This window comes from Pleuronectes platessa, chromosome 2 (genome assembly GCF_947347685.1).
Source record: "Pleuronectes platessa chromosome 2, fPlePla1.1, whole genome shotgun sequence".
Classification (NCBI taxonomy): domain Eukaryota; kingdom Metazoa; phylum Chordata; class Actinopteri; order Pleuronectiformes; family Pleuronectidae; genus Pleuronectes; species Pleuronectes platessa.
The window spans coordinates 19741453-19769447 of NC_070627.1; the positions used below are offsets into that span (position 1 = coordinate 19741453).

General features: G+C 42.0%; 1 protein-coding gene across 2 annotated transcripts; it reads right to left on the reverse strand.

The window, feature by feature from the left end:
- Nucleotides 1-60: 60 nt before the first annotated feature.
- LOC128453214 (paxillin) lies at nucleotides 61-27977 on the reverse strand. 2 transcript variants are annotated; one of them, XM_053435974.1, is made up of 11 exons: nucleotides 27808-27977; nucleotides 12187-12368; nucleotides 11975-12060; nucleotides 11593-11729; nucleotides 11238-11433; nucleotides 10972-11119; nucleotides 5355-5513; nucleotides 4561-4734; nucleotides 3228-3309; nucleotides 2965-3113; nucleotides 61-2615 (listed from the first exon to the last, which is right to left on the reverse strand). In XM_053435974.1, exons 1-11 carry the CDS (start codon nucleotides 27818-27820, stop codon nucleotides 2349-2351), a joined length of 1593 nt encoding a protein of 530 aa, XP_053291949.1. In that variant the 5' UTR covers nucleotides 27821-27977; the 3' UTR covers nucleotides 61-2348. The 2 variants fall into 2 exon arrangements, with proteins under 2 accessions (XP_053291949.1, XP_053291956.1); XM_053435981.1 differs by lacking the exon at nucleotides 27808-27977 and adding an exon at nucleotides 13592-13746.
- Nucleotides 27978-27995: the final 18 nt, after the last annotated feature.

Genomic DNA, 27995 nt, shown 5'->3' on the forward strand with positions numbered 1-27995 from the left:
TGACAAATCTGATGTAAAGTTTTTGTGCACAAAGCAAAATTCACACTTCTTAGACAGAACAATGGCAGAAATAAAGTATTTATTTCATTTGAAATAGTTATATCAATCGGTCAGGACCCACCCACAAGAAAAGCCTAAACAATTTATGGCTCATGAGAAAATTCAAATGGTAAAGGTCACATGAATGTCTCCATGTACAAAGAAAAGTTCACTTAATCTCATTGACAGTAAAATGCTCATTTTTTAAATGTTTTATTCTTTGACATGAGCAAAAACTATAAGGCAATATACTGTAAGAAGATAAATATACACGTGGTGATTCCGGTTTCATTTTCTTAGGCATACACAGTTTTTAAATGAAGGTGCAAACGTCTTTCAAACAGCCCCTGCTACCTGTGAATCTCAGTCTGCTACATGTTGACACCACAGAGGATATTCTCCATGGTTTGTCTATTACAGTGTAAAGTGAGAGTTAAGATGCACCACAGCAGGTGAAGCCTCTCCCAGGGTTCAGCCCAGGAAAAGAGTCCGACCACAGGAGAGAGAACTCCAGTGTGTAAGACCTTATTGCATCGACACATTTGGCACAAGAACACAAACATCTTCTGAACATAAAATCAATCTGAATGTAAATAATGTGTATCAACTCCTTACACACCTAGTGATCAAAATTAAAGACAAGGAATATTCTCAAAAAGCAACACATCTCATATGGCAAAAAAAGAGCTGCAAGCTAAATAAAGATGAAATTAGTCATTACATGAATTTTGCTGAAGGCTCGGCCCGGGCGGTATTCTGATTCCTGAACCAGCAAACACACAAAATCCAGTTTCCATCAGTGAGCGGAGGACTGATTTTGGCTCAGCAGGATCATAACTCACGACTCAAAATAAAAACACTGAGGGCTGCGTTTCCTTGGAAGTGGGACGCACCGGAATCCAACTGGTGTGTGTGTGTGCGTGTGTCTGTGTGTGAGGGGGGTAAACACCTAGTTACCCTTCTCACCAATAGAGCCAGCTCTTTGCATACCAGCCTGAACCTGAACAGCTCAGAAATGCATATATTTTCCAATAATCAGAGATTGAGACAAAACACGGTTCAGTCACGTCTAACACACTGTATATAAGTTTTGATTCTGATTGTAACAGCAACTGGCAGTTAGTGCTGATTAAATTCCACAAAATATAAAGTAGCATGCTTGTTAGCCAAATGCACAACCAATTTTGAAATCATTAAACATCCTTGATATTAATAACGAGTAGCATAGGATAAATATCGAGGGGAAAAAGTTAAACTGAAGATTTTTTTTTTTGAGAAGAGCAAATTTTCACTTTCAATATCGTTGTTTTACCCTTTTCTTAAAATCAAGAAACCATAGTATGATGTTATTGACATGGATCTACCTTTCGTCAGCACTAGCTGTAAAGGTCGAATTTCATTTGACAATATTTATGTAAATAACACTCTTTGCTGGAGTAAACAAAACAAAGATCAGTGTCTTTGACTGATTTCACTTCCATATGTGAAACAATGAAGTCACAAAAGCACACCTTTGTATGTACTGAAACTGAAAACACAGCTGGTTTTTTGTCATAGTAAAACAGTAGAAAAATAAGAAATAACATCCTGATGAGACCAATTTGTAAAATGCACCTTTAGGATAGTTTCATCAAAAGATCTGTGGTTGGAGTGTGCAAAGAGTTTGGACTGGTATTTGAAAGAAGTGAGGACTGAGTTGCCTGTGTGTGTATGTTCTGTACATATGGAGTGTTTACATAGTTATTTTAAAATGGCACATCAACAGGTTCCAAAGGTAGAAAAATACATCTTTCTCATAGATTATTAACACTCATTGGCCAAGCACTGGGTATTCAACACTCCACATACGTTAAATCGGATGAAGTCAACTCGCCGTGGTCCATGCAGTCAAGCAGCCGTCTCATACCTGCATATTGTAAAACCACCATATCGTGCAAGGTCTTGCCCTGCGATGGGGGAATAAAATCATTTACAAATCACAGCTCTGAGGAAGTTTTACGGCTTATCTCGTATGTTTATATATGAACCCACACACACACACACAGGGAAATAAGCAAATTTTCATTGCTGCACACAGGAATAAACCTCTAAATAAAAATCTCTTTGGGCTGTCTTAAAAATGTTTTAGCAAAAGTGTGGAATGTCAAACCTGAGAGGTTGGACAGACAGGAAACTCCCCACAGTGTTGAGTTGATGTTACCCACCCTCTGTCTTAAAAACCACTTCACCGACCCGAGGGCAAACAAATCCACATGTGCATTCAAACACGAGCACAGATGTGTGCAGACGCTAACACACAGACCCACAGCCTAACTGAAGAGTTTAATAAAGCAGCCGTGGCAGTAGGGCTTGTCGTTCTGCTCCTTGAAGGTGCCTTTGTTGAGCTGCTTGAGGCAGAAGGCGCACACAAAGTGCTCGGGGTGGAACTTCTTGCCCATGGCGGTGATGCAGCGGCCGGTGATGGGCTTCTGGCAGCCAGAGCACAGAGAGCCGCGGCGCTCGTGGTAGTGCGCCTCGCAGTACGGCTGGCCGTCGTGGTCGAAGAAGCTGCCGTTTATGAAAGGCGTGAAGCATTCCTGCAGATCAGAGGAGGTAGAATTTATGATGATAGGTTGAAAGAGGTTAAATTCATCACAGAATAGATGAAAGTGTTTTTATTTATCACATGCACAAAAATAAAAGGTAAAACATGCAGTGTAATGCTTATGTGTAGAAGTACCAAATAGATCAATAAAAAACAAAAACAAAACAGTTAATAAGTAAATAAGAATAAAAAAAGAAATTATGGATCACTAGAGCAAGGAAATATAAATATATACAAAAACAAAGTTACTTCCAAAAATCGAATGCATACAATCAGGTTTCCAGGATAATAGTTACAGTTTAAAGATAGCTGTGTGTGAACGTAAAAGTCAAGTGACTCACCCTGCAGACGAAGCATTCAGGGTGCCAGAGAGAGTTGAGGGCTGAGATGTAGTTCTCCAGGATGGCACGGGCACAGCCGCCACATTTAGGGGCAAACATGTCAAAGTAGTCCTTTCTGCAGAAGGCTTTTCCATCCTTCTCATGGAAACCTAGAGGACAGCAAACAAACACTGTCAGCATCTTAGAGCAATGGAAATTCAACTTTGCTTTTAGGCCACACAAACAGACAGGTATTGAGTCATTAACTGATGGGAAGCGGATACCTTCTGGTCCAAAAAAGGCTCCACACTGGGCACAGAAAAAGTGCTCTGGATGCCAGGTCTTGTCCAAAGCAGTCACAACTTTCTGTGAAGCAAATGAAAAGCAGACAATCACACTTTTGCCTTAAGGTGTCATCTATAAATATAACTTCTGATGCTACTCCAATGTAAAAAAAAAAAAGGTTAACATGTAAATATGTAGGTCTCTTATTATGGCAGAAAGTAATACATCAGTGGGTGGGAGGCCAGTGAGAGGTGCCGGGATGATATGACAGTTAGCTCATGTTTTCCAGACTGATTGCATCTCTCTGCAACTTCAGCTGGAAACACACTCACACTGTCCATTTGACACAACATTTGAAAATACCCACAACAACCAAGTCTCTGCTGCAGGGTAAGAATTACTCAATGTAAAGCTGAAACATTTGATTTAACAATGATTCTTGACTCTGCCACCAGGGGGTGCAATGTTAAAAAAAAAGGGTGTTATACTGAAGTAGTAACAGAATTAGAAAAACTACATAAAAACCCTACAGGCACATCTAGGCATCACCAAACCTAATCACAAACAATGAGAACTGAGAAATCCTTTGTCAACGATGTGCTAAATTTATGCATATAGCTTTGCCCTAAATATATATTTTTAGATATTTCAGTGGTTTCCTTAGAAATTTAAAACATTACCAAATCTATCAAGCACCGTAACAAAAGCACAAAAACGTAGAAATATGAGAAAAAAAATAAGAAGTGAGAGTTAAGCTGTGTGTGAGCGTGAGTGTGTGTGAGGGAGACTAACACTGATGAACATGGAGACCTTGGCAGTGACATATGTTGGCTTTTCCCCAGGTTTAAGTCCACTAATCCTCTAATATCTACTTCCCTTCCATCATCTCTAGTACTGTGTATGTGTGCATATGTGTGTGAATGTGTGAATAGGTGCAACGGCTGTAAACACCCTGGTGGGAGTGTGTCACTATGAGGATATGACTGAGCACTGACAATTGAGAGATGAGAGAAGTAAGCAGTAACATGAACTTATGTGTTATTCTGACTGCATTCGTACCACAAGTACAAGTCACTTTCCCTTTACTGCCTCTACTGTATGAGTGTGTGAGTGTTAGTGTGTTTGTGTGCGTGTGTGCATCTGTGTCACAGCTCATGTTGACCGTCTGCTGAGAAAGAGCAGCATTTATCATATGTAGTAGTTATTCCACTTAGGCCTTAATCCATTAGTTCATGAATAAATAAATATTATTATCCACCCACATGTAGTATATATATATATATATATATATATTAGTGTGTGTGTCAGAGTGTGAATGCATTAATTACTAACATCCAGTATGGGTCTGTTACAGTAGTGGCATCTCGGTGAGAACAGGTTGTGGTAGTCTGTCTCACAGTATGGCTGCCCGTCTCGCTCAAAGAAGTTTCTGGAGCCGATCTCGTCCTGGCAGTGTGTGCACACAAAGTGCTCAGGGTGCCATGTCCTGCCCATGGCTGTCACCACCTGGTATGGGGAGACAGAGCATTAAAATTAAATGAGCTGTTGGGGGCAAGGCCTTGCTGAGCTTAGAACATCACTGCAGCCTTTCAGGCAAGAATCAAAGGAGATAGACCAGCACAGCGGCAAATGTAAACCTCAATAAATCTATCTTTTGATCCATATTCATTTTAACCCAAGTTCTTTTTAGTGGATTAGTGTTCTTTATGTTTCTTATGAACAAAATTCCTGTAATTTGGTCAATCTTCATTGTTTTTAAATTGAAAGCAGAATAACTTATCATAGCTGATAAACTGCTGACAATATCCTGTCGGTAATAAGTTACAGATGATCTGTTGATAGACAGACAATCGTTATGAAAATACAACTGAGGAGAAAACCTCCCTTTGGTTATTGTTGATTTGAGCTACACTAATGTATTTCACCATTTTCACAATAATATCAACAAAAAACAGCTATGACCTTTCATTTGGTACTTTAAATCATGTTTCACATTTGCTCCAATGCCCTGAGATGATATATTAACAAAAACATGTCTAAACATATGCAAGTTCTCATTCAGTACATCAACTAACTGTAGTCTTGTTTGAATCTGAATGACTTGTTTGATTCAGTATTATCATCACCTGTCCAACAATGGGTTTCTTGCAGGCTCCACATACGCCCTTAGCCACGGTCTGGACTCCGAGTCTATTGAGGTCTGACTGCAGGCTTCCCAGCATGTTGTCCAGCTTGTTGGCTGGTTTAGGGGGCGCAGTGGGAGACGTCTTTCCCTGGGACTGGATCTGAAAACAGAAATTACTCTATAATAATTAATGGCACTACACTCAATAATTCTACAGATGAGCTTGTGATATTCAGTTCAAGGTCTACACAGCAACACAAACAGACTTGCTTTCACTTATAATTCATATAGAAAAATAATATTTACCGATATGGCACTAAAACTAAATTAAATTAAACATAATACCAAGGCTAATGGATAAGTATATTTTAATATGCATATTCCAGAGTCCATGTTTGCAGTGTCTGATGTTGCATGTGAATGTGCATCTACGTGCATTTGGCTTCTGTAATGAAAGCAAACAGACCTTCTCAGATGGTTTGGTCATTCGAGCTTCATGATTCCTACATTCCACTAAGAGAGAAAATAGCATCTCTGTTTATGTATTCTCTCACAAACATGCACGCACGCACGCACGCACGCACGCACGCACGCACGCACGCACGCACGCACGCACGCACGACTTACCCTTGACAAAATACATACGCATTTATATTATGCGGCTCATGTCAATCCACCTCTCCACAAGTCTAAAACTACTGCTAAAAGACTTGAGGTGACATGGTATTCAACAAGGACACACTGGTGTCTAACCTAGTGGGACCTGTTGACGGAAGTCCAGTGGGAGATGCTATAATTGTGATGGTAACTGTGCTGTCATGTGGCAGATTAGGTTGCAGTTGCACCGCAAGCTACCCATTCCTGCTCATGGCAGGAGAGTAAGTGTAACAGGAACATGGGGAGGTTACACTTTAAGCTCTTAAACTCTCCACTCCACTCTGAACACATGGCTCCTGGCGCCATCAGATGTTAGAATTAGAAAAGGGAGCTCAGTCTCAATGGCCTGAATGTCAGCACCCCTCATAACGTGGACTGACTGGATTTCAGACACAGCTTTTTAGAGGATATCTACTGCAATGTGGCAGGAGCAGACATTACATTACATGTCATTTAGCTGACGCTTTTGACCAAATCGACTTACAATTATTACACTCAACATTTATGAGGGGCCATTTAGGGGTTCAGTATCTTGCCAAGGACACTTCGGCATGCAGATGGAGAAGAGTGGGATTTGAACCGGCAACCTTCTTGTTGGAGAACCATCTCTCTACCCCCTAGGCCACACCAAAGGCGAGGTGACATTGACAAAGTGGATGACCAGACAATGTTTGTAGTTCACACTTATACTGAGGTTATAAAACTGCTTGGATTTGAACTGAATAAATAAACAATCTGTAAACAGAGAGTCAAACGGTTCTGTTTGCATGGCTTGTGTTGGTGTGTGTGTCTGAGAGAGAGACAGACAGTGAATGAGAGAAAATGGAAAGAGAGTAATGGTCAGAGAAGAGGATAGGGACAGATGAAGAGATGACCCATGCCTGCATTGGTGGGAAGATTGGGTCGTAGTCAGTCTGACACCCCACTGATACAAAGACCTTGGGAGGCGGAGGTGGCGTGACAGGCTTGGGAGGGGGGCTAGGTGAGGGAGGGGGCTGGACAGGGGGAGGCGTGGGTTCCCTAGGGGGAGGAGTTGGCTCTTTGGGGGGTGGAGGGGTGGGTTCTCGAGGAGGAGGAGGGGTTGGAGGGGGAGGAGGTAGCGGTGGAGGAGTCTGCTTGACAGGGAGTGGCTTTTTTGGTGCTGGGAGTGATTGCGGAGGGGGCAGGACTTTTCTCTGTGGGGCAGATGGTTCAGGAGGAATGAGGATCTGGGGGAAGAAGGAAAAAGAAAAAGAAAACAGCAAAGAGAGGAGAGCAAACAGATAAGAGACAGGGCCAGGCTGACGAAAAGAAATGGCTATCAAAAAAAAAATCTGCACAATGAACTCTGTGAAGAAATAAATACAATTTTGGGGAGGAAAACAAGTCATTTTAATTTTGGCTAGTTAATTCATTAATTACAGGCCAAAAACATGTGAAAAAAACTAAGGGACATACTAGACCCAACTCTTCATTAACATTATCCATGAAAGCACCGACTATTTCTGCTGTGCTCCTCATGTCTACCTTATTCACAGCTGGCCGGACCCCATCTTCACGTGTTCGCAGTGGGTTGGACATGACAATGACTCCCTCCGCCAGCCAGTCATCGGGTCGTTGTTTTCGCTGGCGCTCCACTCGCCCTATCCCCAGTTTCCCCTGCAGCTCATCAATGAGTCGATCTTGCGAGTTGCTTTTGTTCACAATGATTGGTCCCATTTTACGCCGCAACAGTCCCTCCCTGAACATCGGATGCACATTGGAAATCTCTTTGGTGCGTCGGATAACTGACTTGAGCTGGAGAGTAGATAATAGGATGTGTGGGAAGCTCGGGTTGTGCCATTCACCAGAATTTCCATGTTGGATTGCAATCACAAAACAGGACAGGCCCAGCACAGGATTCAAACCCTCAAGTGGCAAAAATGCTCAAGCTCTGGCTTTGACAAAATGCTCTGCAGGTTTTGTCAGGTTTATAAAATTGTCTTGCTATAGCACAGCCTTCCATTCAAATCCATTCTCTACTATTAAGTCCACTTAAAACTAATCAAGAATCGGCAGCGCAGCATGCTGGATAGCTTATATGGGGACAGCACAAGTCAGTCACAAAATGCTTTCACAAAAGGTCAGCACATGCCAAAGCAGGGCCAAAAGGTCAAAGAAGCATAGATGCATGTTCATAAACCAAATATGCATTGGCAAACAATTTTAATATCCGCTTTACTGTGCAGCCTGTATCATTGTGCTGAATTGACAGTCAATGGTTACATCATTTGTTGTGTAAACATGATCGGTCAGGCCCAGTGACTAACACTGCAATGTGTCTACTGAAGCAAGTAGGGGCGTGTCAACACATCCTTTCAGCAAAACCCTCAGCATCAGACACAAATAGTCTCCAAAGAGAGACTTCTCCTTCAAGCCATTTTGTAATTGCTATGCAATGACAACACATGCATCACACCACAGATATAAGAGGAATTTCTCTCATCAAAACGTTTTGTACTATTGCGCAGCTCCTGGGGTATTTGTACGAGCTGCTCTCCCAAAATAAGCTTGTTTCAGCAACTAGAGGTGCCCTCTTCTAGAACATCCTTCTGAAACAGCCATCCTGTCATTATTGTCAGAGACAATTAATATCTTGCGTAACATGGTCAAATAAAGACAACATTGGGTCCTAAAGCCTCTCTAGCTATCTGCAAGCAGCTTATTTTGGAAGAGTAGGGTCGAGCCGATCCTCCTACTTGGCCAGAGGCAGATAGCCTCTCCACAGCGGAGGGCTGCTGTGTGGGCAGGTCCAACGTTGCATCTGGTGTCCCGGGGCAGGTGGAGGGGGTGACACACTCCTCCATCCAGCTGGACTCAGTCATGGGTGTGAGGGTTCCCTCTCGACTCAGATCTGGGTAAAGCCCATCTTCTCCCTCCCATGATCCATCTTCGTATCCAGGCATAAAGGAAGCAAGTGGCTGGTTCTCACCCAATTCGGGGTAGTCAGAGGTAAGGAGTTTATCTAAAGCATCATCCAATAAAGGCTCATGGCATGGCCATGTTAAATACATACCCTCACCTGCATGTTTTGCTGTGGTTGGGGGATACAGACTATTTGATGGTACTGCAGCAAGTGAAATAGGTGAAGTTCTAGGACTACCGGTGTCTGGAAGAGTGTATGTTTTTCTAATGTTTAACACAGGACTCTCAGGAACTGGACTCCAAAGCCTTTTTGGTACTGGACTTGAAAGTCTTGGGACTGTGACTGGACTCACATTCTTAGGCTCTACCTCTGTACTTGTTGGGACTGGACTTTGATTCTTCGAACCTGCTTCTGAACTGTGACTAACTGAAATTGGAGTTGGACTCTTTGAAGACTGACTTAGATTGGAGCATTTAAGGTCAGGTGGACTAGGACTCTCGGCTCTAAGAGTGGGACTAGAATTAGACACAGTAACAGGACTAGGGCTTTTGGAAACTACCTCTGGACTGGAGCTCGAGGCAGCAGGAGTTGGACTAGAACTTCCACCAACAGTAAGTGGACTCTTTCCAGCTGGACTTGAGACTTTACTAGCAATGACCCTAGAGGTTGACATCTGCATAGAGCTTTCTACTTCACTACTGGAGACACTGAGGTTCTCCACATGAGAGCTATCAGGGGTCACACTCACACCATCACCTTTCGGTTGGATCTGGGAGTACTTGAACGATGCAGTTACTACAGTGGAACCAGCTGAAGTGGTATTGGCTGAACTACCATCTTCATCTATATGGAGTTCCAGTGGAAGAGGTGTACAGGTGGGAGTAGTGTCAGGAGTATCCAGTGAATCAATATTAGGATATAAAGATGAGGTGGTTTCTGTTTGGACAACTGGTGAAACAGCTACAAGTGAGGGGTCTAGTGCCTCCTGATTTATAGACAACTGAGAGCCAGACTGAATTGAATGCAATGATGTGATGATTGCCATGTACATACAGAGACAAGACATACACAGTGATGGAGAAAAGAGAAAGAGACCAGGAAAAATACATTGAGAATGAAGGGAATGATCAATAATAGGTTAGAGATATAGAGGATTCTCATTTGTTTTCTGATATACAACCAAAATATAAAACTATTTATATTATAAGTTTTGATTGTTTCCCCTTAGACATGCAGGGGCACCATCCCCAAATATCTAACATACTACTAGGGTTTTGAGTCAACAAAATATCAACACAACCAACCACTGTCATTAAATAATATACATATTATTCATTGCAATTTGTTGACTGAGTATTATGACCATCCCCAATGAGGTTATGTTTTCACTCCTGTCCAATCACCATTCAATTTTTTTTGAAGAAATGTGGTGGAAGGATGCAGTATGGGTCAAGAAAGAATACTTTAACATTCAAAGAGGGTGTTTTTTTTAACACTTTCACTGATTTCCCAAGGAATAATGAGAAAATCTTGATCAAGGAAGAATCTGGCAGATTTAGGGAACTGATATCTATTAGTGTGTGGGATTTGGTGCAGCTTGATTGAATTTAAAGGGAAGGTGGACTTTGGCGGTGGTATGTGCCCTACTAAGTTCCATTCTAGTTGTAAATTTGATGGCTACACTTAAGAGTCTGGTTTTGCGCACGCCATTATTGAAGCAAACAATCACTTTAGTTATGCCAACATAGCAAAAGCTTATATTTGTAAGAGAAATCTGTGTAAACTGCTGGTGAAAGTACAGAAGGTGTGAAACAGAGAAAATCTTGTCTCAGTAAACCATAATTTCTGTTGTAGATCAGAGACCAACTCAACCTCACAAAATACCAGATAACATGTATTTGATCCAATTCTTTTCTACAAAAATAAAAATGAAAGTTGAATATGAAACCCTTAAACATATGCAGCATACTGTAGTCCTAAACAGAATTGCCAACACACAATTCCAAAAATAAACACACTCCGTCAAGTGTGCAAACTGCAGAGGACCAATCTCTACCCACATGCGAAGCTTACTCACATTGCTTTGGACTTTGAAGTCAGAAAGGGAGGCCATGAGCTCATCCAGCTCTCGTGTGGCAGAGGAGGCAGACATCCGGGCTTGTTGTTGTGCTGGTGTTTCCTCTTGTCCATCTGTTTGTTCATCTGACAACACCAAAGGTGTGGGACTAAAGGGATATTTGGTATGAGCCCAAAATATATAAAAAAAACTCAAGGGAAACAAACCTAAACAATAAAATCAAAACATCAAAATATATTGGCATAATTAATCTGCTTGTCTCTTACGTTGGTGATGGCACAGAGCTTTCTAGCTCATCTAGAAGGCTCTCCACACTTGGTCGTACGTCTTCTATTCCCCGAGCTGTCACACCGCGCTTCGGCTTCTCCAAAATATGTGGTCCCGCCTTGCCAGAAGTAGAGACTCCATTCTCGTGGATGTGGTGGATGATACTGCTGGCAGGCAGTGGTGGAGCTGCTTCTTCTATTACAGGACAAAAAAAGATACATGAATCTCTGCACACATATCAACTGCACAAGCCATTCCTTTGCAGTACCATAGATACAGAGATTCAAAATCTGAGTTCTTTCAAAGAAACATAAGAGAACATTTTACAAATTGTTAATTCATCTCTGTGTTTACCTTCTGTGGGAAAGGCAGGGGTGCTTTGCTGGACAGCATTGAGCTCCAACAGGAGACGATCAAGCTCGGACAGGTTGCTGCCCAAAGTTGAGTTCATGGCAGAAGCTGACTCACTACTCTTCTGCTTATTAGGGAAACTGTACAGATCAGAAAGAATAATAATAATTATCATCAAAACAGCTCTGGACTGAGACTGTTACTATATTTATAAAGTGGCATTATTTTGACAGTGTTTCAGTTTACCATCGAGTCCAAAGTCAAAATCAAAAAGATAACTGGTCAACTCAAGTTTTCACTGTTTCACAGAGTTAAATAGAAAAATGTTATATATATTCCCAGTTATAAATGTCAAAATAGGGGTACAAGTTATTGTGAAGCCTACCTGTACACGTGCTCCTCCTCACCAGTGAGTTGGGATGGACTGCTGCTTTCTCCAGACCAGGGACTTCTCTGAGCCGAGCTGAAGGACTGAGCAGAGTGTGCAGAGGAACATTTATAAATTCACTTTCAAAAGTGATGACTTTGACTTTTTAGGTCAACACAGATTCACATTATGCCTGGAACATATACAGTATATGTACAGTGTGCGTTTACCTCGGTTTCATCCAGTCCGTTCAGGGCTTGCTCAGAGGGAGTGGGTGGGACTTGTTGTGGAGAGCAGATGTCTTGATGGGTCTGACCCCCAACAGGGATGGAGTAGGTGGGATCGTCAGACAGGAAGAGTGGACGCTTGGAAATGTGGGACGTCGTGGACTCAAGGTCCGCCAACAAAGCATCTAAGGAAAACAGAAGATTCATCTTGTTTTAAGATTATGTCACGGACAGACAGAGAAGGGTAATATAAAAGGTTTTGATATATGATTTATATTGAGGTAGCTGGATACTATCTATTATCTCTACTTGTATCAGACCATTGTGAAGAAAGTTAATATTAATGAGCAGAGTGCACATGACAATATTAGATTTACAGGATTTTTGCATGAATGTATTTTATTCAATGAAATGGCTGAACAGACATTTCCCTCTGGTTATTTGATATAACTGCAGAAAATGTATTATATCAGAAATAAAAAAAACATTTAAAAATGAAATTAGGTAATAAATTCCAGGACCAATGTAAACGGATTTAAAATGTATTAGTCATTGTATGTTTAGTATCATAACACTGCCAAACATCCGCAGTTTGGTTTCCACACAGGACAAAATAATTGCAGCAGCTTTCTCAATCGCCCAAATCCCCATTTGCACTGACATCAGGGGAGGTGAAGTTGTAAGGTGAATCATGCAGACGGTCCTGGCCACTCCTTCAGTTACTCATTGACCCTTGTCTGCCCACATGTCTTAAATCCAAGAGTGGCCGTCAGGTCTGGAACCAGGAATCCAAGCTCATATTTACCATATACACGTCAACAGCTACCTTCTCTGTGTAGACAGGTTATTTGGTATTTAGAGAACGACACAGTCCAAGAACACAACACTGTTTTGGAAAGTCATAACCAGTAGGTAGAAGGATACATAACATTATAGGGGATTTAATGAAGCGCACAGACTGTATTACTAAATACCTGGGCTTATTTTAGCATGCTCACCCACCACAGCAGGGTTAAGTTCTCTTGTAGAATTTCACCTAAAAAATAAATCCCTAACTTTACTAACAAACAGGATCTAATGGAATGAATAGAGGATTTAGGTTTAACTGCTACATATACATAATTACCCATTTACTACAAGAGTACAGGCTATGAAAGACATTGGGAAACTTAGAGTCCAAGCCAAATAAATCATAGTTGGATTCAGTGTACAGCACCATATTAATCATGTTATATTATTCTTCATTGCTGAAAAGCCTACGCGTAGCAACAGTTAATATTTTTGCCATATCATAAAATGTTCAAGTTGTGTTCAACAGTAACTATTTCACTAAACCTCCCTCCTAAAATAAATCACAGGGTCAAGAAAGACTTAACTATAGCTAAAATAACACGACGAGGAGACGTACCTTTGAAAAAGACACCCAGAGAAATGAAGCGGAGGTAACACAAAGAAGAAGTAGATGTGGAGGAAGAGAGCAACCCAAACAGACTGTCTGCCAGGAAGGAACTGCCTTTCTTAACTCTACCATCGACATTGGAGAACGAGAGATGGGGGGGTGCTACAGAGCACAGACAGGAGGGTGAGGGCAGGAAGGGTTAAAATGAATAGCGGTGGGGGGGTTAGGTTAACCCCCCCACCTCCCTCAGTGCTATGCCAAGTCCAACCAAGCTGCCTGCAAGCTCAAGTTAAGAGACACTACTCACGTAAATGACGACCCTGAGGACGTGCTGTCCAACTCTGCCAGTGGAGTACACACTGTTGTGAAATGAGCAAAGTGTAGAGCAAGCGGAGCTCTTATCAACAGAGGCCTGCCCAGCTGAGGGAGTGGTACCACAAAAGGTATATTAAAGTAAAATCCGCCCCTCCTTCACATCGTCAGCACTAAGTCTGATTAAGTCACTCATGACTCACGCTCACTTTGAACACAGTGTAATGTTAGATGCGACGTCTTTAATGACAAGGATGAGATTTGAAAATATGATCTTCAACATTCATCCTCAGGATACTTTTGCACATTTTAACCTGAGAACGACTGCTAAGTACACCACAGTATTATCAGCAGTGTCCCCCAGACAGCGAGGAGACAAGGCAGCAGTAGAGCCAGGTCAATACCAGATCCACTTGGACCAGCCTGGCCTTTGCATGGTGATCATAGTTATCATGGCTAACATGCCAGTTGACTGGGTTTCACAGCAGAGACTCGGAAACAGAGGCCTGAGCACATTCCACCGAGTTTCCTTATGGATACAGCGCAGCCCAGTGTTTACACTACTGCAGGCAGATCTGTCTCTGTATCCTCTGGTGGCAGCAAAAAACTGCCCCAGATATATGGAGGCAGAAACAACACATCAATCCGTCTTAATAGTCCATACCAAGTATGGTGAGTGCTAAAAGCTACAATTTAAAGACGTCTCAAACCAACAGAAAGGCTAGCCGGTGCACCCAAGGCTGCAGCACCTGAACTCTTCTTCTGGTCAAGATGAAGAGGTAAGATTGTCAATCTTTTGTAGTTTCCTATGTGTAACATTTCCTTTTTACAACATTTCCCACAATGCAGTTGATTTTACTGTACACATTATGATTCAACAGTCGACCAGTTTCCTTGTATTTGATCTTATCTCTGTGATGTCACATCAAGACATACAAACAAAAAAAATTACAAGTTCTGACTTCATTCATGCATCCTGCCGAGAAATGGCCAAAACCTGGAAAGACTTAATCAGAAACTCCACTGAAAAGCTACATAAATAAATAAGGATTCGGTGCATATCTGTAACTGATGTCAGAACAAACTTTTACTGCAGCTGGTGGAGACCTCAGTCGACAGATGTTGGTCCAGATGGTTTTCATATGAGATGTTAATCAACTTAGAGCTGGAGCTGAACTGGCCTTAACCCTGGTTATTAAGAATCTGCTGCTCTGAAATAGAGTTACTTCTCAGGCACGAGCCTCCAGGCTACATAAAACAAATATTCAGTTTGGACTAGGCTCATTGCAGATCTTTGCACCTACTTTAATGTATCATAAAGCAGGTTATTTGAAATCCCCAGCTCATTTACCTCAACAAAATACTCAGAGCAGGTTCCTATAATTGAGAGGATATTGGTTGAATATGAAATATAACTGTAGCAGCTTCAAGGCTGTCTTTGTTTGCTCAACACTGCATACAAGGCATGCTCTGACCCATCCACAAACTGCACAAACACACAGAGGTGTGTCAGCCTCCTCTGCCAAGGGAACATACCACGACACACAGACTGCAGAGCACACACTCATTCCCCAGTGACCAAAAATGGAACTACAGTAAAATGAAGAACTCATTAGACATCCGAGCGTTTTAAATTGAGACTCCTGAATCCATCTTATCCTTTGTAATGAGAGGCATCTTAGAGAGATACTGTTCAATATTTACCTCTGTCAATGTGGTTATGTTTTCATTGCCATTTGACTTTTAGCAGGATTATGGAAAGACTGCCGTTCTGATTTTATTTAAACTTGGTGAAAGGGTGGGATATGGGCCGAGGAAGAACCAATTAACTTTTAAGTGGAATCTATTGAGGAGGGTTAGTTTTTTTTTATAACTTTCCTTAACATTGCAAGATGTGGGTGAAGGTGTTTTTTGACATTTTTGTGAATTTCTAAGTAATGCAGAGATCTTTGACAAAAGTCTGCACCTGTGCTAATATCAATGCAAAGGAGAAATTTGGTGCTGATCTGGATAATGATCAAAATTATGCGAATCAAAACTGATTTCTGTACATACATTCGTTTCACCTTTATTAGAGAATGACTATAAAGTGTGCGTTTAATATGAACAGTTTGCATACATTTTATATATATCAACTTAATACATGCATGTGCAGTGTGGTGATGAAGTGGCCAATCTGCCTTGGTGGAGGTATGCTCTCTCCTAGTGCCCTTGTAGTTGAGTATACATTTTCAGTAAGAGCATGAAAGAGGGAGCTGCCTTTAAGTAATTTCATATGGGATAAAACCCTGCAAGATCAAAGTTTCTGTGAAGCTGGCAGTTGTGAGAGGGCGACAGATCTCCTCCTGCTTACCTAAAATATCCCACAGCTCCATCTAGCAAACTGCCGATATTAATTGAAGACAGACAACCCTCTTCACTTGCACCTAATGAACACAGGAAAATGGCGTTGGCCTTAATGTCCACAACGCTAAATACGACATGGTGACACAGCTTGGCTGAAACAATGAGGAATGGCGGTGTGAGTGTCGAGAGAGCGAGCGCGAGTAAAACTGGGAAGAGTGTGTGCGTGGTGCGAAGCAGGCAGATCCTCAGAGGCTAAAAATGTGGGTTGACGCAGATTAAGGAGACTCCCTTCCTCCCAGATGAATGGTGTGCATTTTAATTACATGAACGCTGCTCCGCATGGGGCTCATTACAAGAAAGTCAGAGGAAGAGAGAGAGGGGGGGGCACTGAGAATATTTGGGTCGCAGAAGGAAGGATGAATTAAAAAAACGGAAATTTACTATGGAAAGGAAACCATTTGAAAAGTCATTTATGATGAAAGTGTGGACAGATGTTGGATCAGCACTTAAATTACAACCGTTGACAATCAAAAGCAACATAAAATATATATTAGATCTAATTAGACGAAGCAATCGTGGAGCACCACTTTCACTCAGGGGTTTGATCAATATAAATCCAGGACATCAACAGAGGCAAGCCTCCATTATCCTCATCCTGCCTGCTTCACACCGCTCCTACTACTGCTGACCACTGCAGAGAGAGAATGAATCAATGCTGTCTACTACTCAACACATATATATTTTATTTAGCCCTGGTAGTTAAAGTCAGGAGAAAGGTGCTTGAATAACCTGCAGGGGGTGATGTCGAGTTGTGTGTGAGAGCCTGCTACACTTCTGTTTAGTTTTTTTTACCCTTCCTCAGGGCTGATACACAAAAAGGTCTTTATCTGAGAGGCTCACATACACATACATTCACTGAGATATGAGCTGACACCGAACTAAGAGGAAGAACATCAGCAGTAAACCGGCAAGATCCAGTGTCTGCTTCAGGTTTACCAGTGTTCTTCTCTGTCCGCCCCAAATCTGCATCTCTCTTCTCTCATTCTTTTCATTTCTTCCCTTTTGCCTTTGATGTGTTGCAAGTTGCAGGGTTGGCAGATATGAATTCCTAACATGTCACTGCTCGTCTTCCTAATGCAAGATAAAGAGCGGGAGACGCACAGAAATGTGAGGTGCGCAGCAGCTGAGCGAGACAGAAATGGAGGAACTGAAGGCAAGATAGGACAGATGACAGAAAACAAGATGTCAGCTCTTAGACAAAGACATTTTGTATATCGTCTGTTCTGATTGAGACAGTGTTTCAGTTGGCAATTTAAAAAACGACAAAAAACACTAACAATAAGGGACAATTTATAGTTCTATTAGTCAGACATACAAGAACACATGGACGTGAAGTGACAGTCTTTCATGTTCTGTTGTGAGGGAGTTGGCCTTTCAACGAGACTCAAGCTGACAGACCATCACATAAATGAAAAATCCCTCTCTCTCCCTTCACATAAAAAGAAAAAAAATCAGGACAAGATGGTTGCACATGCACTTATGCTTTACTCCCCTCTGGGCTTGTGTTAGACAGCAGAAGGCCTGTGCCTGTATTCATTTGGAGCGCTTCAGCAGGCACTCACTTCTCAAAAGCGAAATTAAATCACACATGCAAACACAGGTACAACAGTTTGACCACAGCACAGCATGCAGGTGCCTCCTAGCCAGGCTGCCTACACATACCAGAGAGGGATGAGGTATCTAGGCCCACTATAAATACCTCTCACCCTGACACCGACCTACGTGAGTGGATGTACAGAAGATGATGGATGACAGTCATAGTCACAGCAGGACATATGCAGACCACCCAACCAGCCCGTGCTCTATATTACATAAAATTTACACCAGTCTTCATACACCTTTACACTGTTTAAGGAAGCGCTCGCTTAGAGTTTCCTTAAGATCAATGTGCAGCTACAGATGCTGTTAAAAGGAAATGGCACCACAGCCTGCATTAAGTTAAAGAGTATGAGCTGCTTACACAGCAGTTTGCACTGTAGAACTTAAATAAGAAGCAAGAGCCTAAGCTTAGCATATGAACTGGAGGGGGGGGGGGACAGCTCACACGTGTCCTGTCCAATGTTATATATGGGCCTACAGATAACTTAGCTTTTTTTTTTCTTTTTTTTAAGTAAATAAGATAATCAAATCTGTCTTTAATAACATCATAGATGACATTGATGTACATATGCTTCATACTTAGAAATTAGTCTCTTCCCAAGCATTTGTAATAAACTTGTTTGTATTTGAAGTTAAGACTAACGAGAATGCAGCTGAAAGAAAAGAAGATGCTAAGAAACGGAAAAAAAAATTGACACGTCATCTCAGTACATTTCTAACCAGAAAGTAACACCCTTTGACCAGCTGCTGAGTCTCATTTCCTAGAAAGGACTGAATGTTTGACAAAATGTATAACAGTGCTGCAGTCTAGATGAGTCCACGTGCGATTGAGATACCTCCCTTTAGTTTAGAAGGTTGAATCAATACCTCTCCAATAAGGGCCTTGAAACAAGAGGCATGATGGAGATCTTTATGTAAAATGTCGCATCTTTATGTCAAATCTGAAGCAGAATATTACGACATAATATACAAGTAGAAAGTAAAGATTTTCATCACAACAAGGAGGCAATCTATACCGACCCCCCATCTTAGAACGTCAATCAAATGATGATTGTGCTGTGAAACACACTCAAACGTATGTAGGAGACTGATATCTATGAGTGTGTGTAATTTGGTGCGGCTTGACTGACTTTGGAGCTATAAGCTCTAATGAATTCTAGTGTTAGGATTGCGTTAAAATCGTTGCTTTGTGCAGCTCAAGAACAAAACATTCACAATTTTTTTTTTTAAATTGTTGTCTCAATCAAACTAAACCACTTGTGATGATTAACATGCACTTTGCTCTCTCCTGTCTGCTTTAATCAAACTGATTAATTTAGCTTGATGCTGCTTCTTCTACATTTGTCTGGCTTATGAGTTTGGTTTGGACTGATTTTCCAACCTTGCTAAAAAATCTATTTCCCAAAGGGACAAGAAATATCTACTGACCAGAATAATTTAATTTATAAAATCATTGATTAAATGATGTTTGAAAGTATGAATAATGTATCAACCTCTACAAATGGCTTTAAGAACTGAAGGGATAACATTTAGACAAAAGAAGAACACTATTGAAAGACTCTCCCCCACTTCCTTTTTCTTGTTCCCCACAGTGAAGAGGAAATACAGAGGTAGATTGTGGGCGAAAACAGCTTTCCTGTGGTTTATATTTTGTCCCCTGTGGTTATTTCAGTCCAAACAACAGTGGTAACGGCACGTAAAAGTGTGTCTTTTGTAAAAGGTACTACAGACAATGTTGAGATTGAGGGTTTTGTTGAATGGCAGACATAAGCATCTGCAAATTGACATTTGTCAATGATACCGTCCAAGGCTTAATGCATACAGACATGAAGTGATGTATTAACTCTGCTGCGTAGATCACATGATTTTGTTTACAGCACCCCGATAACGTCATTAGAGCAAAACTCTATTGACATCTTCGATGGTGTCTTCCACGTGTGAGACTGCTTCTTCACCGGGAGATATGTTTTCTTTTCGTTTTTTTCATTTTTGCATCTGTCCCGTGTTCACACATCAACTTCTCCTGGATTTCTATGGACTTTCTACTAGGAGATTAGGCAGATAAAGTCTGTAACAACTGCTGAGCATCTCACTCGGACAGTTGCGTTCACACGAGAAAAAAACACAGAATCTGCGGAGTTCAGTGCATGTCTGAAAGCAGCTCAACTGTGAACATCACGATAATGATATCCTCAGTGTCAATCGTAACATGCTGATGTTTGCATTTCTGGGTTAACAATCTCGTTGACTAAGATCTTGAGATGTGCTTGAAAGATGTGAATCCATGAATTATTCTCGATTTTTGAGCTACTTTGCTATGCTTGCTAAGATCATTGTCAGCCCAAGTAATTGTCAGAAGATAGATATCCTGGAGAGACCGATGGATGGAATGACATTTTTCCCTTTCCCCATAATCACTTATATCTGGTTCTGTCTTTTTCTGGGTTGAAGTAGGTCACAGTACCAGAAACAGGCTGCTCTTTGTCCCCCTGCGGCAGGATGAGGGCAGAGGGAAGAGGGTGGAAAGGAAGGGATAGTGAGGTCTTCAAAACAGGCAAAATACGTCAACTGGAAAACATCAGCTCTATCTGAATGCCAGAGCCTGAATATATGTGTTTGCATTTGTAAAATCGTATTAAGCCTACACCCTCGTAAACCTGTGGAGTAGTAATCCTGACCCGGCATCACTGATGCGGTCATTAACTCGAGCGGGGTCGATCAGACCAACTGAATGATCCTCTTTAACAAGCCAGAACCTGATTAGAAATCCAGCTCTAACATAATCTGACCCCCCCCCCCCCCCCGCTTTCACTCACATGGGCATACACCCCCCCCCCCATTCATCAAAGGCCTTCATTGTGATGGCTTTTTATCCCAAATAGGGCAGGAGCAGCAGTGTGCTGAGAGTATTTAAACCTGTGCCAAGGCCAGAGGAAACCTGCTTGGCAAAAACCCATTTGCTAATAAAACAGCGACAAGAGCCCGCAACCTTATTTAGCAGCCAATTAAAGTAAAGCCTAAAATACCAGGCAGGTACATTTTAAAGGCCATGTGACATTTAAAGAGCTGACAAAATTATTAAAAGACAAAAATACAATTTTACAGCAGTTTCCTTTTGATTGGTTAAAGGCTCGGCGACTGAATCTTCACATCCAGAATAGATGTCATTCATATTCAGTTAACGATACATATCATTACTCATACCTTTTCACTACAGCGTACAGGAGCCACGTCTATATCTAAGATGCAAAATGCAGATGTCTCCTATCGGGTGTGCCGCCAGCAAAGGCATTTTACCAATTCTGTGGTTCTCATCCGTGGACTCTCCAACCAGGAGATAAGCAGCATTTGAGTCTTTGAAGTGACCTGTATGCAGCATAATCTGAAATTTTTCTCAACTGGCCAGAGTTCTTCTCCTGCTCAGTTATCTCCATTTGTTCTGTGTCAAGTTCACTATCCTCAATATGAGTTTGAGTTGCTGTCAAGTTGTTTTCCTGGCAGCTGTGGCTTCGGAGGGTAGAGAGGGTCGTCCAGAAGGTCGGTGGTCTGATCTCCAGCAAATCCAGTCTGCATTCTAAAGTGTCCTTGGCTGAGATACTAATCTCTAAATTGCCCCTGACTGTGGTGTGTGTAAATAGAGAAAGTGCTATGAATAGAATAGGATGAATGTGTGAGTGAATTTCAACTTGGACTGTAAAGCACTTTGATTGGTCCATAAGACTGGGTAAAATGCTATATGAATATAGTCAGTTTACCGTTCCTGTCATATAATGTTAATATCATCATATTGTACAGCCCTCTGGTTGGATCATTATAGCTTGTGCTACAATTTGGCAATTAGTGAGCTATCTTTTTACTGTATGCAAAGCTGCTGGTTTCCGGTTAGAGCTCATATCAGAGGATCAGCAGCATCACATCTACTGAGCTGTCAGTCACTGTCAGGCTCGGTGAGGGGAGCTCAATTCATCAAAGCAGAGCATTGTGGTGAAAGGTTTATTTGAGCTTTAGGTTTACACTTATATATTATATACCAAAGACATCATACAAAATGTGTTATGAGGACACCTTACTTTGACCTCCTTTCATTGACAACATGGTACATCACACTAATGAGCTGCCGTGGTTGCCTGGAAACAAATAAGGAAACAGTGAAAACACCAAGTACAGAATCCAGGATTTAATAAGATCCAGAGCAAACCAGTTCCCTCTGCTCACATTAAGGAAGTCAACAAAAATAGGACAGGATGAGACATGTCCACAAGTCACGCATGACCAACATAGTGTCTGTGACCTACATGTAGACTATTCTGATATTAGCGACAAAAAGACCTCCTGACTGTCACTACAACAGAGGTCACTCAAGGCACTTCCTGTCATGAAACATGTGTCTAGCTGAATGAGAAGCGGCCATATAAAGAGAGCTCATTGAACTCAGCTGAAAAACAGAAGGACAGAGAACATGACTGATTTATGCACTGACTATACTGTGTGACTAGTCTGCAGCTAAAACTACACAGATCCACACTCTATGTTGGTTTTCTGATTGGCTTGAAGGCCGATTTCCACTAATACCCAGGTTACAAAAAAAACTATAGCCGCTGTTCGGATATCGACCCTGCAGGCTGTTGTTGTGGTGCGCTGGACCCATGAGGGATGACATGACGGTTGGCTGAGTGTAGAGCTGTTGCTGCTTAGTCAGCTTCCCCTTCAGAGCTGCCTGTCCACACTAGCAGGCTGCTATCAGGAATGTGTTTTAAAGGGTCTGCACAAGTGTGTTAACCATTCGTTTCAAAGCGCGGCAGAATTTTCATTTAAAAATCAACTAGATGGACTGGAGTAGATACAGCCGAGTGAGCCAATTGTCACAAACCTTCAGAAGCTGCATTGTTTCTGTGTGTGATTTATGTTTTTTTACTTAAATGAAAATAAGGCAAACCGGAGGGGCTTTCTGACATCACAAACTTCCAAGTTGAAACTATTAAATATAACCTAGACAGCAGAATCGGAGATGCCTGATCCTCTCGTCATTAGATACTATTCAGCAGGTGGAGCTCACACTCATAATGCATAAAACCCTCTGTTGTTAGAACCTTCCTGTGGGATGAATGCTCAGTTCTTTTAAAAATCCACAGCCTCATATTGTATTTCAGGCTTTCTGTTCAAGTCCTAGGGCAGGTTCACTCTCAAACTCCTTTGAACCATTTGCTACGTTATCCAGGTTGAATATCATGTTCACTCAAAATGGCGTGCAGCGGGCTTCGGGTATGTTTTACCTCATTTGGTGAGTGTCAGAGGTCTCGCCCAATCAGCAGCAGTGTGGATATAAATCACAATGACAAGAACGTTCATTTCAAGGGAACTAATGTCAAGTACTGTGCATGAAGTTTGTGATACTGTTAGTACTACCATAATGAACTTACAGTGGCACTGGCAAGAAAATTTAAGAAAAAAACCAGTTCATACATTTTTCAATTCAAACAGAAAGACTAATACCCACCCAAATTGAAAACACACCCACATCAAATGCACACTAGTCTACAAACCACTCAATGGGAGGTACAACCCGAGGGGGTGAAGACGACACAACATATATGTCATAAGCCATTTTTAGACATGACCTGCGAGAATTTGCCTTCCACACATGCACAACAATGAAGGAGGTTCTTTGCATAGACTCATTCACAACATCATTCACAACAGCATTCTACGCATTATTGAGACGAGGTGAAAACGCCTGAAAATCTGATAGTGATTCTTAAAAAGGCTAATGCATTTCGTTTAGTCACATAAAACAAGAGATGAATAAATGTATTGAGTTGTCTCTTTAAACTGTGTCTTATATGAGTGAAAACCAACACTGGGGTATATTTGACATATGTCACAGTCTTAAACATGACTTGACAAATATCCACATGATAGAGGCCTGATGTTTCATCTGGTGTATAAACAATAAACCAAACTAAATTTAGACTAGGTAGTGAACTGAATCTAGGCTACATCAGATCTCACTTGGAGTTAGTAAAAACCAATTTCGCCCACACCCATTCTGTAAGTGACATTTCCAACGCTGCAGCTGCTGTGCTGACAGGGCTCAGGGGATTCGCCTCACATCGAATGATGCCACTGAAGTGACAGTGAAGCAAATCAGCGAGAGAGAAAGAGGGCAGTTACTGTATTTGCAGACATGGAAAGGAAGAACTGAAAGGTACTGCCGATCAAAGTCAGTAAAAGGAAGTTAAGTTTTGAGGCTATTTGACATTCATGTCTTGTTGGTGCAAGCCCAGAGCAGTGAAGCACGGAGCACCGCTTGGCAGCGCTGATAGCTGCAGAGGGCAGGTCAGTGAAAGTTTGCCTCTGAACATACCACAGCATCTAAACTTCAAATACTGCACAAATAAGAGGGGACACAAATAAAATAAATCCAATTTTAGTATAATAAATCAAGGGACTATTGTGTTGCCGTTACCCTTTCCAACACTGACTTTCACTACCAACAGAAGTGAAAACTGCCCAACAATCTGCTTTGATCCAGATCTAACATGCTAATCTGCTCTTCTGCAAACTCAGCCAACTTTAAGCTGTCAATAAATTGCAGCCTGCAGCTTCCTACGTGGTTCACCACAGGAATGGTGGGGAGTGGGAAGAGAGGGTGGGGCAGTGCAGTGTTTAAAGAGGATAAGTTTTGGCCGGGGCCCAATCCCTGCATGTGGGCCTGATCCATTTTGACGTCCTGCCTGAGAGCAGCGTTGGTCTGCTCCCACAGTCGATGCTGGAGGAAGCAGAAGGATAAAGTGTGTGTGTGTGTTTGTGTTTATATTATATATATATAATCTTCACAGGGAAGATGATTTAGGGAGAAAAGCCAACCTGATGTAATAGTGGAATGTGGGACTAGTTAGAACTGCTAGTTATAACTGCTATTCAGGTTGGAGAAGGGGCAAACAAAGTTGGTGGAGGGTTACTTTGTGCTTGTTTGTGCAGCACTTGAGAGGAAGGACTCTCCTCGGCTAAAAATACATGTACGTTTCGTTGTCCTCTCTGGTGTCTGAGGTGCATGGATCTCTGCTGTGTCTCACTTCAAATATTTGCGAGCTGCTTGTTTAGACCATCTTCTCTGTGCATTTAAACCATATCAAAACACCAACACTTCTAATTTTCATAAACATAGGGAGGGATGGAAAAAGAACGCTCTGACTCCGGAGTATAGGGCGGCGGAGTATGTATAGTGTGCAACATTTTGACAGTTCTCTGGTAAAACGATGACAGGATTTACAACCCTGTGACATGGTAATTACACTGGGTTGTGTAACACTCCTTTTTTAAGCAGCTACTTTAAGGAAAGCCCTTTACCCATGTAAGCTGAGAAGGTATCCATAAATATAAACTGGATATAAGGTGACCAATATTCTTGGTACAGTCTCACTCCTGTCACTAACATGTCACCCGGAGAGGTTGGTTTGGCCCAAGTTGGATACATGCAAGTGTTCTTCAGGACATCAAGGACAACACAGCCAGGAGTGGGAATGCAATGTGAACACACGTGTCTCTTCTATGATAGAAAGTCCATGTTTTGGATGGGATTTGAAAAGTGTTTATCACCTTTGACTTTATGAATGCATCCTGGTGTGTTTTTTTAGCATCCAGTGAGCCTGACCACTTCAATGCAATTCACTTGTGTACTGCTAAACTTAACTTTACAGTTGCCCAGTGTATAACTTGTAGCCTTGTAACCAAAACTATACAATAAGTGCATGTAAATAAATCCCTAAAACCTTGGATTGCGATAGCACTGTGAAGATTTATAATTTTAACTATTTCCTTATGCTTTTAATTCAAATGCACACTTATCTTATTGAACAGGGCCTGCATAGTTGTTTGCTTACAAACATTTTTATTGAGTTGATTTGTGAAAGATCAGTCAAGGTCTAAAACAAAGACTAACATACAGCAGGTGAAAGGCTGTTTGGTCCATACAAGAATTATTACTATAATATTACGACGGTAATATCAAATTAATAACAAGAGAGCAATCACTTTAACTGAGCTGTGTGCATCAAGTATAATGGGGTGAGTCTCGCACCTCCTCCCTGTCACTACAACCTGATCTCAGGCATTACATGTTCCACTGTTAATGAGTGATAATTAACTGAGTTAACCTCCTCCTCACAGGCAGGACAGCAATGCTCTCCTGGGTTCATCTGCCACAGTGTGGCTGTGTGTGCTTGTTTTTGTAGAATCTTTAGGAGCCTTTTCCTGTATAAAACAGTGTCCGTGTCAGGACCAGTAGACCATATGGGGACCAAAATCCAGTCTTAATGGGACCAAACATAATTTCTGAAATCCTAGTTAAGGTTAGTGATACTGTTAGGTAAGACTGTGCACCATAAATAGAATTCAAAGCGCTGTCCTAACAATGAGAGCAGCACAAACTTGTCTGTGTGTGTGTTGGTATACTTATATTGTTTTGAGCATAGACCCCATAGAATGAGGACATTTCGGCCGTTCCCCGCTTACTGACCCACTTTCAAAGGGCAGTTTGAATGTTAAGAATTGCTTTTAGGGTTAGAATCAGATTTAGGGTTAGGTTGGGTTTAAAATGCAGCAATCTGACTGTGAACTATTGGTGTAGGCAGGTTTAGACATTTAGTTGGGATGGTTAGGGTGAGGGGCATCATGTCAGAGTGTCCTCACTGAAATAGAAGAAAAATACTGTGTGTCTGTCTGTGTGTGTAGATGCAGCACTGTTGAGATCAGCTCAATTCAGGCTGAAAGTGAGAAATTTTCAAATGAGATGTCCTCACCACACTGAGCATAACTTCAAACAAACAGTCTATCTCCTCTACTTTGACCAGAGGTTTCACTGTTACTTTACCCTACAAATATTGCCTCATCTGCACCTTAATCGACTATTTGCACCGTATGGTTAGATGTAAAACTGCATTTCCTTGTACAATTAAGCTAAATCGAATCTTAACTATCATGTTAGATGTTAAAGGGACAGTTCACCCAAAAATGAAAATTGACTATCTACCCAACACTAGGCCAACGGAGAGACCGATTCATCAACCGTAAAAAAAATATATTAAATGCCTCCATACTGCTCCTGTGATGTCATCCAAGTGTCCGCTCCAGAGGAGGATATCAGAGGACATTTAGGCTAAAAACATGGTGTAAATGACAGTTTCCAGTCGACTATGAATGCCGGGGCTTACCGACAAGGCATTTTATGGTATTTTTCTGTTGTTGCTTTTACATTTAAAGACGTTGTCACCATTTACTTCAATTGTATTGGATTTGGCTGCAACGCTGTCTACCCCTGAAACTCCAAATGTGTTTTGTGGACTCAAACACCTCACCCACCGCTCCCTCGGCACAGTGCTGAGTAGATAGTGAGTGAATTCCCCTCTTTAGGTGAACTATCCCTTCAGGCTATGTAAACCTGACAATCAGTAGGAGGGGCCCAGCAGGTCAGGGTGCAGTGATTACATGACTGCTAGTTTACAGCGGTGAGAAAAGTTAGAGGAGCCCTGCAGGCCTGGTTAACTGGGGGGGGGCTATAACGAGGTGTGTGTGCAGCCACCGGAGCAACACACAAACACACGTCTGGACGCTACAGCTACTGGCTAACACACATGTCCATTAAGCTAATTATCGCGACCAGGCTGCTCTCATATCAGCACGCGGGCCTTTCTGGACACGTTACCTCGCGCTGGGCAGGAGCAACTTAACCTACCTGGACACACACATTCACATACAAACACACAACAGTGAGTTCGTCGCTACCGACTTTCTGAAAACCCCCATTGAATTCGGTGGTGTCCACGTCTGTCGCGCGCATCAGCGCTAGCAGCAAACAGTCTCACACGCGCGCGTGGCTCTAAAGGTTCGGTCGCAGCGGGGGAACTTACCCAAATCATCCATGTTGAGCCGGAAATGGTTCCGCCGCTGCGCCGGACCGCTGCTCCTCTGTCGACCGCAGAAGGACTGTGAGCAGCCGCCTCAGCTCCTGCTAGAGCGTCTCCCTCCGCTGAACGCAGCGAAGTTTCCAAGTTCCCCCTGCTGCTGCTGCTCTCCCACGCGCACACACACAAGCAAA